Source organism: Acipenser ruthenus, chromosome 7 (genome assembly GCF_902713425.1).
Source record: "Acipenser ruthenus chromosome 7, fAciRut3.2 maternal haplotype, whole genome shotgun sequence".
NCBI classification, from domain to species: Eukaryota; Metazoa; Chordata; class Actinopteri; order Acipenseriformes; family Acipenseridae; genus Acipenser; species Acipenser ruthenus.
Window position 1 is genome coordinate 50903837 of NC_081195.1, and position 13937 is coordinate 50917773.

Genomic DNA, 13937 nt, shown 5'->3' on the forward strand with positions numbered 1-13937 from the left:
TAAGTTCTAAGACATATTCCTGTACAGTATACTGAGCAACAGATGGTTGCACCTCACAGGTTCTAAATATAACTTTTAAACCATAATAAGGTGATGCTTCATATTTGATTCAAAATATGAAGCACCTAAACAATAAATCCTTTTTTGTAACTGCTCTTATTTGAAATTGTTCTTATCCATTTATTGTACTTACAACTTGCTCTTAATGGAATTGACTCATATAACCAAATATCGTTAAGTTATTTTTTTTTATCAGTCTTCCTTTTCAAACTTTATCTTTATATCTAAAGCACATGCTTGTCTCTTATGGTATGCTAATCAACATCAATGTCTATCGACAACTCGTCACCTTGTCTACTCAGTGCTGCTCTGATGGTTTCAAGCTACTTTAATTGGAACATTTCCATTTACCTGCCCACTGTCTTTTGCTCCCTGGAGCTCGGAAAAGTAAAATTGGACATTTCTGCCAGTCTAGGAAAATGTAAAGGACTCTTAGTGCGTTGAGCTAAGCACATGTTCTTGGTACGGTTGGCTGCATATTGTTCACAGCTTTGGCACACTTTAGCTTCATGCTTCTTTCTTGAATCTGCAAGAGGGTTTATTCAAAATTCATTTATGTGACTGCTGCCACTAAAACATGGGGCTCTGTTCATTCAGGTTTTTTGTTTGTTTATAATTAATGTTTTATATTTGTGAAACTGTTCTAGTCTTTGGTGGTTTCAACATCTTTTATGTTAATATGTGTTAATTAGATTATATTGGGTTACAGTTCAAAAAATGTACATTCAGTTGTTAGTATTCTAAAATGTCAAAAATTAAACAATCAATTTTTGAGAACTGAACGCACTGACCTTGATGTAACTGGTCCGTTTTTGAAGTCCTGATGAATAGGACAAAGTGATTTCCGGGGACTTGAGTGAGGTCAATGGCTGGGAAGCTGAAGATTGAAAGGACTGAAAACTCAGAGCAGCACAGGAACCCGAAGAAGGTGACTAGGCACAGAGCTTCCATGACGATGCCATTGAAAGGGGGGAAGCAACCGCGATGGAGGGAGGAGATGAGGTGAAGGAGCCTATCCGATGAGATCGGTTGTCTTGATGGAGAGGCGGAAGGGATGCTCTTCTCCCGGATTGTCAGGCAGACATCTGGGATGGAAAGGAGTGGGTGGGGGGGGGGGGGGGATGGATTCGAGGCGGAACTGGTGCTGGATACCTGAGAGGTAATTCCTGATGGAGGAAGGGCAAGGTTAAGGGATAGCCTGAGGTATGTGATAAAGGCGAGGAGGTGCTGAAGATTATAGGTGGTGGGAGAGATCCGATTCTGGGCACAGAATGTGGTGAAGGAAGACCAGGCGGTAGAATAAGAAGAGCGAGTGGCAGGGGCCAAGGCATTCTCCATAAAGTTGCAGGCCGATGTTTGATCTAATATCATATTGAAAGTGAATGCAGAGACTCGTGGTGATATTCAGAGTGGAATCTTTTACTTTCCAATTCACTGGGTGCTTCCGAGGGCTTGAGAATAAAAGGGGGGCATGATGGACAGCGAGCTTGGGTGCGTGTGAGGGCTTGTGTGACAGTGGTGTTAGACATAGAACAGGCTGGACAGATCCCTGTACTAAAGGACTGAGTCAGGTAGCATCCTCTGGCTGCTGGGCGATAAGGAGAATGAGAAGACAAACATGAAGGACGCTGTCAAGTCCAGGTCGGATCAGGCTGCATCCTCTGGCTGCTGGGCGACAAGGAGAATGAGAGATAGAAGACAAAAGGATAGATCCCGTCACTACTCAGGCAGCATCAGCTGGCAGCTGGGTGGTGTGGAGAGTTAGGGAAAAGTGTCTTGGGTCCCTATAGGAGAGACGAAGGAAAAGAAATCCCCCCACCTGCGCAGGGCCCAACTCGGCAGGTGTGGGACTCAGCCTGCCTCAGAGGGGGCAAGAAAGTTGCTCAGACCTGGAAAAGAAACTAGGGAGAGTAATAGCAGGTTGCCAAAAAGAACTTTCCAGGTCTAGCACCATTCTGCTACAAGCAGGTAAAGGCAAGGCTTATTTTCCAGTAAGTCTGTTGTGTACTAAAGTTATTAAATACAGTTTACACTTTATTGTCATATTCAACCCTAATAGTTCCTGTGTTTTATTGCAGTAAAACCTTTATGTAAACTAAACATATATATTCTTTAGTTTAATTGATATTGTAATGTTTAAAAGGCTTTTTGTTTAGTTGGAGACAGAAACTGAACTAATTCTTAAATTGATTAAATTAAATGAACATGATTGAATTGATTAAATTAAATGTGTTTTAACAGTTTGTTCACAACATTGTCAATGTCAAGCATCTGTTTAATGAACTCTCAATATGTTCTTTCAACATTTAACTTTAAATGACATTATAAGATGTATTTCTAATTCAGTTATTTCAGTACAACAGTTGCTCCTAGAAATTGTGATAATATTTTACTCCATTGATCTGTTATGAAGTCTTTTAAGCTTTTAGTGGAAGGTCCATTTATTTTCATCTAAATACAGGCTACCATTAACTTAATAGTATTATTCTGACTGAACTACGTCTGACCTTTTTCTCTGTTCATACAAACTCCAGTTGAAGCAGCTTTTAAGACAATCTCTCCTTTTGCCAATTTTAGTGTTGATTAATATGAGACACTACCGTAAGCATTTTCTAATACTCATTATTTTAAATCAATCTTTAGCTTAATTCAGTAAAACCGTCCTACACTCTGTGTCCCATCTCTTCTTGCCAGGTTCTAATTAATTTCTGTTATATATAGAAAAATGTTTATTTTAATATAAACTCCTACCTTCTGTTATCCGAAAGGTATTTCATTAGTTAATATTAACGAGATCACTCATTATAGAGAGGATCTTGGCTTTTAAATTGCTGGCCAGCAAAAAATCCCCGCTTCATCGGCCAAAACCAATGAGTCATCTCCAACACTGTTTTTACTTTGATATACACTAACATCCTCATGTATTTACTAAAATTATTATAAGTTTCTTATTTATTTAAATACTTTTGTTTTTTCTTACTATAAATCAAACCTAGGATACAAAATACAGAATCCTACAACATTACAACAGGCCTGTGCATCCAGCGTTTTACATCAGAGGTGTGGGCGATCGGGGTCTCACTTGATACCTGCAAAAAACTTCAATCTTGTTAGCTAGGCTCCCATCTCTACATTCCCATTCCCATCATCAGTGGGCAAACACATTTTAACTGAATCTGGGTCCATCAAAGAACCGCACACCCTTGCAACCGAGGCCTTCCATGCAAAAGGATCTAATGACTTATAGCACAAAAGGGACGTGCCAGAATTGTCTGTGACACTGTCCTCCAGTGTCCAATCGTCAAACCAGGCCCTTCCTGTATGAAAACATTACATATCTCAATATTTCTATTTATTAAATGGTTACTTCATAGAATCTATTTTTTCTTCAAAATATTGAATTTCTTACCATTTAATAGGACATGGTGTTATCTTCTGTGTTCTTCTGTTGTAATCATCTATGATTGTTCATTAAATTTAAGATCAAGATAAATACATTTTTTACTGCTTTCAAATAAAGGAAAGGGATTCAAGGTCAACATGATAATGCACGTCTAAATGCCTGAACCACAATGTGTAACTCAATCACTGTCATCACGGATTTCAGTTTTCATTAAGCACAAATAAAATGAGGAAATAGAAGTCAAATGATTAGCTGAGGGATTGTTTTATGATGGCTCTCCTTGTGGAATTCTAAGTGCCATCATCAAAAAGCTTCACACACAGTTTATTTCTGCTCTGTAAAGCACACACATGATTTAAATCTGTTTTTAATAAGTATTTATTTTCTAAAGCAAAATCAGAAATGTCACATCACTCAGAGAGTTATGGACAACAGAGGATAAAGAAAACAACAGGTTGATCATTTTATGGAGGAGAATTTTTAAGAATCAAAGTTTTAACTGCAAACCCCTGCGGTGGAAAAGTGGTTGGCAGATGCAACTACTTATGCACATAATGATTGCTTTAACACTACCTTAATACATTTCTTCAATCATGGATAAAGTACTCCTTGCACAACGCAGTGGTTTGGTATAATATTGATAAATGTAGTGTAAAGAATGTCATGTTTAATGATCAGTTTCAATGAAGGGCACCCACATAGTGCATTGAACAGTTATACAATCCATTTAATGGACATAGTATTCATCCTGAATTAAAGTTACTGGTCTGTAATGTATTATTCTCCATTGGCTGTGCACATTTCCTCTTTTATATGCAGCTGTAAAGCTGTTTGTTCAAATTAATGAATGCCATTTTTTTTTCTGATGCGAATAAAAAGGTTTCACTACCACTATTTAAATCCACAGAGATCTCAAAGCCAGAATCAATAACTATGGATCAATGGAAAAAAATATTTTCAAGGTTAGGTTCTCTAACTTAATGCATGTTATCTGAACTCAATTTAATGATCTATTAACTCGAGGGGTCTTCAGTTATTATTGACGATTTTGCAGCACTCATTGAACATATCTAATTTGTCAGCAATTAGTAATTCAAGTCAAGGGGCTTTACCAACATGGTGCAAGCATGTAATGTTATGTAGCCCACTTGGGAGATGCAAAAGGAATTTCTGGCAAAAAAATCATATGTGGAACATTTAAAAAAACATTTCATGGTGCAGTTTCCAGTTAGTAAGTCAAATCAGGCTTATCAAATGCAGTATACAGTAAATGAAAAGCTGGCAATTGACTTTGTTTTAGAGTAACTTGCAGTGGAAGTCAGGTTTACCAACATACAGTTATCATATGACTGGGAGCTTTGTGTCTGGTTATCCAGAGTAGCATGTTCCTAACTACTAAAATAAAACTATACTCACAATAATACATTATGATACTTTTGGAAATGTAATACATAATTTAATAAATACATACAGATACTATGCAATTTTGAATTTTGTCATTACATGGCAGTAGGAGCATTACTTAAAGTCCTAGCAATATCAGCACAGATTACTTGCTATCAATTATAGTACAGCAGAAAAAAAATGTTTTACCTGATTCAAGGTAGTACACAATTCTTAAGAAATGATCAGCAAATTCATCATCTGCCCCGGACATTGTTGAGTGCCCACACATGTAAAGTGTAGGTCACAAAAATGTATAGAACTGGAACAGGCTCACCAAGAGAAAGACCTTGGTGTTGAAATAACATCACTGTCAGCAACCAGACCAGTGCAGGAAGCAATCAAAAAAGCAAAATGAATCCTTGGGTATATAACCAGAAGTGTACAGTACAAATCCAAAGAGGCTATGATGAGGTTGTGCAATGCGGTGATGAGACCACACCTAGAGTACTGTGTCCAGTTCTGGTCAACACAGTACCAAATGGACAGTGTGGCCTTGGAGAAAGTCCAACGAAGAGCAACCAGACTAATCCCAGGGCTTATAATGAACTATGAAGATTTCCTGAAAGAGCTGCATGTATTTAGGCTAGAACAAAGAAGAATTGGGGGCATGATTGAAGTCCCCAAAATCTTAAAAGGAGTTGACATAGTTAAGGCTAATCAATATTCTACAAAGTGCAGTACAAAAACCAGGACCAGAGGACAGTTGGAATTAAGTGGAGCTCGACTTAGAACGAAGGAAGATGTAAGTGGTGAGGGTATGGAATGGGATACTGAGTCATATTGTTGTCACTTGGATCCTTTAAAACCCAACTTGACAAAGTTTTGAGCTCAATCACCTACTAGGAACTAGAAAAACTTAGATGGGCTGAATGGCCTTCTCTCATTTGTAAATGTTCTAATGTTCTTATTGTTTGTCGAAATGGCATTGACAAATTAGAAATAAACAACCTAAGGGCTCCAACATCTGCTAGTTACTGTAACGTAAACAGTTATTTTTCTTTCTTTAAAGAGACAAATATGTCTATGTGTCCATTAATAACAAACCACCTTGCCTGTACGGTCCTGCTATGGTAAAATCATTTTGATAAGAAGAATTACATTTACTACATCTTTATCTACTCTCAATTCTGTCCGTTCTGTCTTCAGTTATCTGGAGCTATCTCCTGCCATGTTATGCACCTCTGGAGTTTTTGCTCAGAGTGCTGTCTCAGCAGGGGAGTCCAATTTGCCTTGGCCTACATCCCTTTCCCAGGATCATACCTCTAGGTAGCCAGTGTAATCTGTTATACATGTTGTATTCATAAATAAAATAACACCTTTTATTGAAAGTTTTTTTTTTTAGTTATATGGTATTTGAAAATGCGTCTTCAGTTTTCTTTAAGGCTGCCTTGGTCATTAACTACAACATCACTTAGATTATGTCTAATAGATTGTTGCTGCCCTTTTTAATTTGAATTTGTATCCTCAAGGTTTCCAGGAATATTTCAAGTGTATACAATTAAACACAAGAAAGGAAACAAACACAATTTACTTTATGCAGCAAATGAACTGTACAGAGTAAAATGACGATAGCCACCAAGATTGAATTAGACAGCGAAACTTACCTACAGCTAATCAGTTTCTCATGAGCAGCATTGCAATGCCCTGTAGTTAATTATATTAAAATAGTATGTACTCACATTCAGTTAGAAAGAAGGCAATTGCTCTTGTGCAACCGTATGTGTGGAAATTGTACTGGTTTCACTGTATAATAAAATGCATACATTATTACTAGATTATTTGCATTATTATTAGTAGTAGCAGTAGTAGTATTGGTTCTATACGTTTACATTAGTATAAACTACAGTACAACATTTTACAGCCTTTTGTTGCTTGTATTTGTCACGTGACAAATGTAAGAGAAAAAATGTATTCTGCTGCTCTAGAAAGAGTGCAAAGAAGAGCAACCAGAATTATCCTGGGTTTAAAAGGCATGTCGTATGCAGACAGGCTCAAAGAATTGAATCTATTCAGTCTTGAACAAAGAAGACTACGCGGTGATCTGATTCAAGCATTCAAAATCCTAAAAGGTATAGACAATGTCGACCCAGGGGACTTTTTTGACCTGAAAAAAGAAACAAGCACCAGGGCTCACAAATGGAGATTAGATAAAGGGGCATTCAGAACAGAAAATAGGAGGCACTTTTTTACACAGAGAATTGTAATGTTGTTGAAGCTCACACCCTGGGATCCTTCAAGAAGCTGTTTGATGAGATTCTGGGATCAATAAGCTACTAACAACCAAACGAGCAAGATGGGCTGAATGACCTCCTCTCATTTGTAAACTTTCTTATGTTCTTATGTTCTTATGGTCTTACATGAAATGTATCTTGTTAAAGAGATTAGAAGTAAATAGGAATTTTACCAGAACCTAACTTACAAACTCAGTCTCATACCCATTGAATTTCCAAAAATGTAACTGATGAACCAGCTTTCTGCTGATTCCCATTATTGATTGTGGTTGAATGCACTGTACTGCTTAAACATGTATACCATAGAATGAAGCTAAAAGTGTAGTTAAATCCAAAGAGGTCGTGTGAGGGCATCCAAAAACCTCTAATTCCAACACTAAAATGGACATACTGTCCAGACTGCATTGAACTGAACAGTAGGTTCCTATTATTAAAATTACTGGTTTGAAGGTCATCTCTTCCATCACTAGTTAAGCTGCTGCTGAAATACAGTGCCTGTCTACTCCAAAAATGTCCAAAAATCATTACCACATTGTCCACACTATCAGTGTGAGTGTTGCCTTGCCCTTTGAATCAATCTTTTTTTTTTTTTTGTAATCAACAGGAAGTGCAGGAACCCCTGTCGTTTTCAATGAGAACGGAGATGCTCCTGGACGCTATGACATTTTCCAGTATCAAATCACCAATAGATCAACGGCAGAATACAAGGTTATTGGACACTGGACTGATCAACTTTACTTAAATGTGAGATTTTTTATTTTTTCATAATATTGCATTTTTTTTAAAGCTGTCATGCCCCACAATGCTCAGTTTAAAACTAAAATATGATTCTGGCTGCATTACAAAAGGTACCAGTAGTTTTAGCAGCAGTCACACAAGCTTCCTCCCTCTATGAAGCTTTCTGATCACTCTTGAACTAACCGCCACCCTACTGTTACTACTGTACCTGCAGAAGCAGGGAGTATAAATACCATATGCTTACACAAATATAAACACAGGGGGAAAAGTATTATTATTATTTTGTATACTGACAATATTTAACAAGTAAAATGTATACTGTGAATATAATATTTTTAACACAGGCTTGAATTTTTTTTTTTAAACCATATTGGGCTGCATCTTATTATTTAGGTATTAATGTCAGAATATTAATACTTATCAAACAAAACTAAATGTAAGTGTTCCAATAAATGTTAGATCATTCATCTTGACTTCCATAACAAATATATATATATATATATATATATATATATATATATATATATATATATATATATATATATATATATATAAAACATAAATAGGTTGAGTTGTAATTGCTGCCGACTATTTTCAACTACCAAATGTTGGGATATCAGAGACTTGTGACAAATGTCTAATTATTTGGGTAATTCAATAATGTCAATGCCTAAAGATATCTCTTAATAAGTAGAACATAAAACATCCTTCTAAGCTTTATCCAAAATTGGGTTCTGAAATATTCACATAACAATAGTTTGTGCTTTCAAGCATGGGAATACAAAGTAACATTTGAAATGTGCCGAAAAGGAAAAAAAAAAGTCACAAGCAAGATAAACAAAAACAAAACAAACAAAAAAATCATGTTCACTAGAAGTGAAACTTTCAAAATGACCCCAAGCCCATATGAAATCATAGATTGCAGAGCAGCTTCCAGGCAGTCAATAAGCACAGCAGAATCTGCATGGCAAGAGTTTGAGGGTCATAAACTCATACTCAACTCAACTGTATACTCTTGACAATATTCACATTAATTAAAATGGCCTGTACTAATGCAGATATTATTTTCTATATATTTGCTTTATTTTGTATTGCTTTATTGTCAGCCTCTGTCTAGATTTTCCAGTTCAGTTAACAGGAGATAATGTAATTTACCATGTAGATTGCCTAAATAATTGATCACTATCACTGCTTCTGTAATTTAACACAGCCTGCATACAAGGAAATGAACCCTTCCCTTAATAATAGTTGTGGAAGGCTGCATGCTTGCTTGAAGTGTATGATGGATTTGAAAAAATAAAAAATAAACACACAGTGTTGTACATTAAATATGACTGAGAAGCAGTGGATGATGTTGCCTAAATAAAATAGACATTTAAATATACAAAGTCATCTGGCAATTCTAATTATTTTGTGTGCTTCCCATATTTAAATTAACACTGAATATCCTTATAATATATACTGAGCTATATAAGACTACACAAAATATGTTTTGGATCTTTTAGCTTTAAGTAATGATTTGTTATTGTTGCTACAGCGGAATGATATGCAGTGGACTAGGGGGGATCCCTCTGTTCCAGTCTCTGTCTGCAGTCTTCCTTGTAAGCCTGGTGAAAGAAAGAAGACTGTAAAGGGAGTACCCTGCTGCTGGCACTGCGAGCGCTGTGAAGGCTATCATTACCAGGTTAATGAGTTCACCTGCGACTTGTGTCCCTATGAAGAGAGGCCCAATGAGAACCACACAGGCTGCCAGCCAATTCCCATAATCAAGCTGGAATGGCATTCCCCTTGGGCAGTTGTGCCCGTCTTTCTTTCCATGCTGGGGATCATTGCCACTACCTTTGCTATTGTGACCTTTGTGCGTTACAACGACACACCCATTGTAAGGGCTTCAGGCAGGGAACTGAGCTATGTGCTGTTGACTGGGATATTCCTCTGTTACGCAATCACTTTTCTCATGATCGCAACCCCTGACACTGGCGTGTGTTCTCTCCGGCGTATCTTCTTAGGACTCGGCATGTGCTTCAGCTATGCTGCCTTGCTGACCAAAACCAACAGGATCCATCGCATCTTTGAGCAAGGAAAGAAATCTGTCAGTGCCCCCAGGTTTATCAGCCCCGCCTCCCAGCTCGCCATTACATTCGCCCTCATCTCCTTTCAGCTGCTGGGTGTCTTCATCTGGTTCGCAGTGGACCCTCCCCATATCCTAGTGGACTTTGGGGAGCAGAGAACACCAGATCCTAAGAATGCCAGAGGGGTCCTGAAGTGTGACATTTCAGACCTTTCCCTCATATGTTCTCTTGGATACAGTATTCTTTTGATGGTCACATGCACTGTTTATGCTATTAAAACAAGAGGCGTGCCAGAGACCTTCAACGAAGCCAAACCTATTGGATTTACTATGTACACGACTTGCATCATTTGGTTAGCTTTCATACCAATATTCTTCGGTACAGCACAGTCTGCAGAAAGGGTAAGTAGCTTTAAAATAACTTTTAAATTAGCCTCATGTGCTGATGTAGTTAGAAATGAGGGTTGATTGAATAAACAAATCAACATATCGCCATGAATGCAATACACTTGGTATAACACTTTACAATGATAATACCCTTACATCTTTGCTTAAAACATGTCCTCTCTGAAAGGGAATGTTATTTGAATAATACAGGATTTCTGGCTTTATCCACCAATGCTAATGTATGTCCTTAATCCCCACATGCAGTAGGTTTTTTCACTGAGTAAGCCACAGCGTAGCCAAGTGTGAATTGTACTCTAGATAAGACAGATGGAGGTTTATCATGGAGTGTGATTGCATAATGGGTGGAAGTTGGGAAGAAAGTTCCAAATGACTACAACTTGACTGTCCCCTGAGCAGCTGGTCCGGGGTCGAGGATGTTTTATTGGTGAACCGTCATTTGAAATGTTGTTAGTTTAATACTGTACAGAAGTGTGGGTTTAGGTTAACAAAGGTTTTGACGGAATCAAATTCTTCTGTGTTTTGACTGATTGACCATAGTTTGACTGGTTAAAATGTAGCTGTTGTTGGTCTGGATGACACAGAGTTAAATCGGGAAAAACATTTTTTTCTGTAGTACTTATAGTTACCTTTGCGCAAGGCTCGTTGCAAGAATTCCCATCTCTAGGCTTGTTGACCTGAACTACAGAAGTCAGAAAGAATACTGTTGCAATTTTTTGACTTTTAATAGACTAGCTGAAAATCTATAAATAGCAGTTTTAGACTTGTAATATCCATAAACATTCAAAACAGCAATTAGTGTGCTGCAGCACAATGTAAAAATATATACAGTCTGCAAGAGACACCGTGTCACAGAGATGGCTTGAGCGGTGACGTCAGGCTAGGAAGAAGCCGCTCACACAGGCAGACTGGGGTATCAATGCTGCTGCTGCGCTTTTATTAATACATGAACAAAAATAAAACGTTGTAACAATACAGGAACACAGAGCAAACAAAACAAACTGGCACGTTGGCCAAACAAAATAGACAGGCAAGAAAATAACTAAAACAAGTATCGTGCTGGTTTTGAACCAGCACGCGCAGCAATTGTTTATTTTTATAGATTCTTGTATCTCCTCTTACTGCCGGTCTTTACTCCTAAACACTCTTGTTGTGCCGCCAAAGCTGCAGGTCTTTTATATTATGGCCGAGGGATCATCTGCCTATTAAATATCCTGTTAACCCCTCGGCCGTAGTCTGCACGAGTATAATAATTCTGCGTGACTGTCAGCTATTGAAATAATCAGTAGCTGACAGTCACGCATTCTCATGAGGTAAAAACAAAATAACATTAACAAAACATGGTATTTTAAACACAAAATACATTCAAATCATAACACACTAATGTTATCCATTTAAATAAACATAAACAATAAATTTAAAAGCATAATACACATTCTCCCATCACCAATAAACATCAAACAATACATTTTATTAGCAGGGCTTTTCTGCCCTACCCTACCCCACTAACTAAGTGCAGGGCTCTCTCCTGCCCACACCATAACCCTTCCACTTTATAAGTATCTTAATGTTATATATAGTTATGTTAGCAGGTATGTTTTGATTCAATTTTTTTTTATATCCACTTAATAAAAAGGCTGGAATCGATTTATTGTAGTTCAAGCACTTAGAGTCTAGCTCATTATTTTTCCACATCACACAGAATCACAAGACCATAGCTGAATACCTCTTCTTCGAAGGATACAGTGATACAAAAAAAGCTGTTTATCAGCTGAAGCAATTTCTTTTAAATGTTGTTGTTTTTTTTTTGCGAAACCAGTGGCAATAAACCATAAAATACAGTTATATGTTGTATACAATGCTTTGAGTAAATCTGTGTTATTTTATAGACGTTTTGGGCAAATATGAATTAAAAAAAAAAAAAGCGGTCAAAGGTAAAAACTAATTACAATGCAAGTTACACAGCCCAGGAAACAAATGCATTACAATGCAATTGTTGCCTGGGCCGATCATTTAGTAAATTAACACCAAACAGACACTAGCCCTGCCAAACAACAGTCGTTAAAGGCTCCAGCGCCCAGCCACATTGCCTATTCAAGTATTTACTAATATATATATATAGATATATATATATATATATATATATTATGGATGCTTGCTTTAGTTAATATAAATTACTCTGAAAGTGTGGAAAAGATTGTGTTAAAGGTTTATAAGAAAGTTACAATAATGTTTAATAGTTTCACTATTTATGAGAACATACACTCAGTATTCATCGTATTATTCATTTGAACTTTTATTGACTAATACACTTCAGACACTGTACTTATCGTCATCTATTTTGTAAATGAAAATAATAAAGGTGATATTTTTATGGATACTCAAGAAGTAACATAATTTCCATGGAAAATTAATTGTCATGTGCCGGAATATTTCAAGTGCGTCCCTGTTTTCATGTCTTCGTTTGGTACTTCCAAAATGTTTTCAAAAAATCGTTTGTCCATATCAGGAAAAAGATTGTTACAAGTCAGATAACTTAAATGGGAACAAGCTGGCACAAGACGCTCTCCCGAAGTGATCCTGCAGTGGCAGTTGTTTTTGAAAAAAGGTAAGCGGTATTATTATACCTATATTTATGTTACACCTTTACACATTTTATAAGGATATGTGAAATATTTGTATAAGTATTATTTCTACAGTGTAGTGGATATAAGCTATAGCTCAAGTAAAGTACAAATCCTGTTTGTGTTACAAGTTTATAACCAAATAATTTTCTTCACACAGACCGAGCTAAAGAGAGAAAAATAAAATACTTATTCTTAGAACAAGAACAAACATTTGAGATAGTGGAGTCGAAATATTAAGAAATAAGTGAAGACCAACTAAATGAAATTAATCTGAACAACGAAATGTTAAAGCGTTTTTTGTGAAATGGCATGGGAAGGATAAAAAAAATATCCGGCAAGGATATTGGAATTTCCAGGCATGCTTTGTATTTAATACAGAAAAAATCTTCCTGTCGTCCAATTTATTGAACGACAAATTCTTATTTATTACAGATAGAAAGGTTGACCTCATGCCTTGCGTGAAAAAAATCTGGGTGAAACGGCAGAGGGAAAAGGAGAAAGCATACCAACAAACGATAGATGAGTAAGATAACAATGACAATTAGGCTGAAACATATGTAAGTAAATATTATTTTTCAGATATTTTGTTATTAAGCTTGTGTTATTACACACACACTGCTAAAATTGTACTGTGTGTGTGTGTGAGAGAGAGAGAGAGAGAGAGAGAGAGAGAGAGAGAGAGAGAGAGAGAGAGAGAGAGAGAAGGAGGGGGGTGGGGGATAAAGCGATTAGAAGGTGTTTGGTTATGTGAAAGTGCTAATATCCATGAGTGCTCAATGTACAGAGTGATTAGAAAGTAAGTTTACCACATCAACGCATGGTGCCAGTAATTGTATTATAACTTGCTATATTGCGTTTATTACAGCGAACAAAGAAAATGAAGAAAGTGGACCATACTTCGGCTTATCAACTGGTATGCAAATTAATAAAAAATAAAGTTTCTTCATAGTCGGTAA

The 13937-nt window shown here is 36.8% G+C and overlaps 1 protein-coding gene across 2 annotated transcripts in view; it reads left to right on the forward strand.

The window, feature by feature from the left end:
- The window catches only part of LOC117416245 (metabotropic glutamate receptor 8), a 188766-nt gene that overhangs the window by 158336 nt on the left and 16493 nt on the right, over window positions 1-13937 (forward strand). Inside the window, exons 8-9 of one of the 2 annotated variants that reach the window (XM_034027337.3) lie at window positions 7745-7884; window positions 9416-10351. In XM_034027337.3, the coding sequence (XP_033883228.2) occupies window positions 7745-7884; window positions 9416-10351 (1076 nt within the window). The remainder of the gene's footprint in view (window positions 1-7744; window positions 7885-9415; window positions 10352-13937) is intronic. The other variant, XM_059027229.1, reaches the window with a different exon arrangement.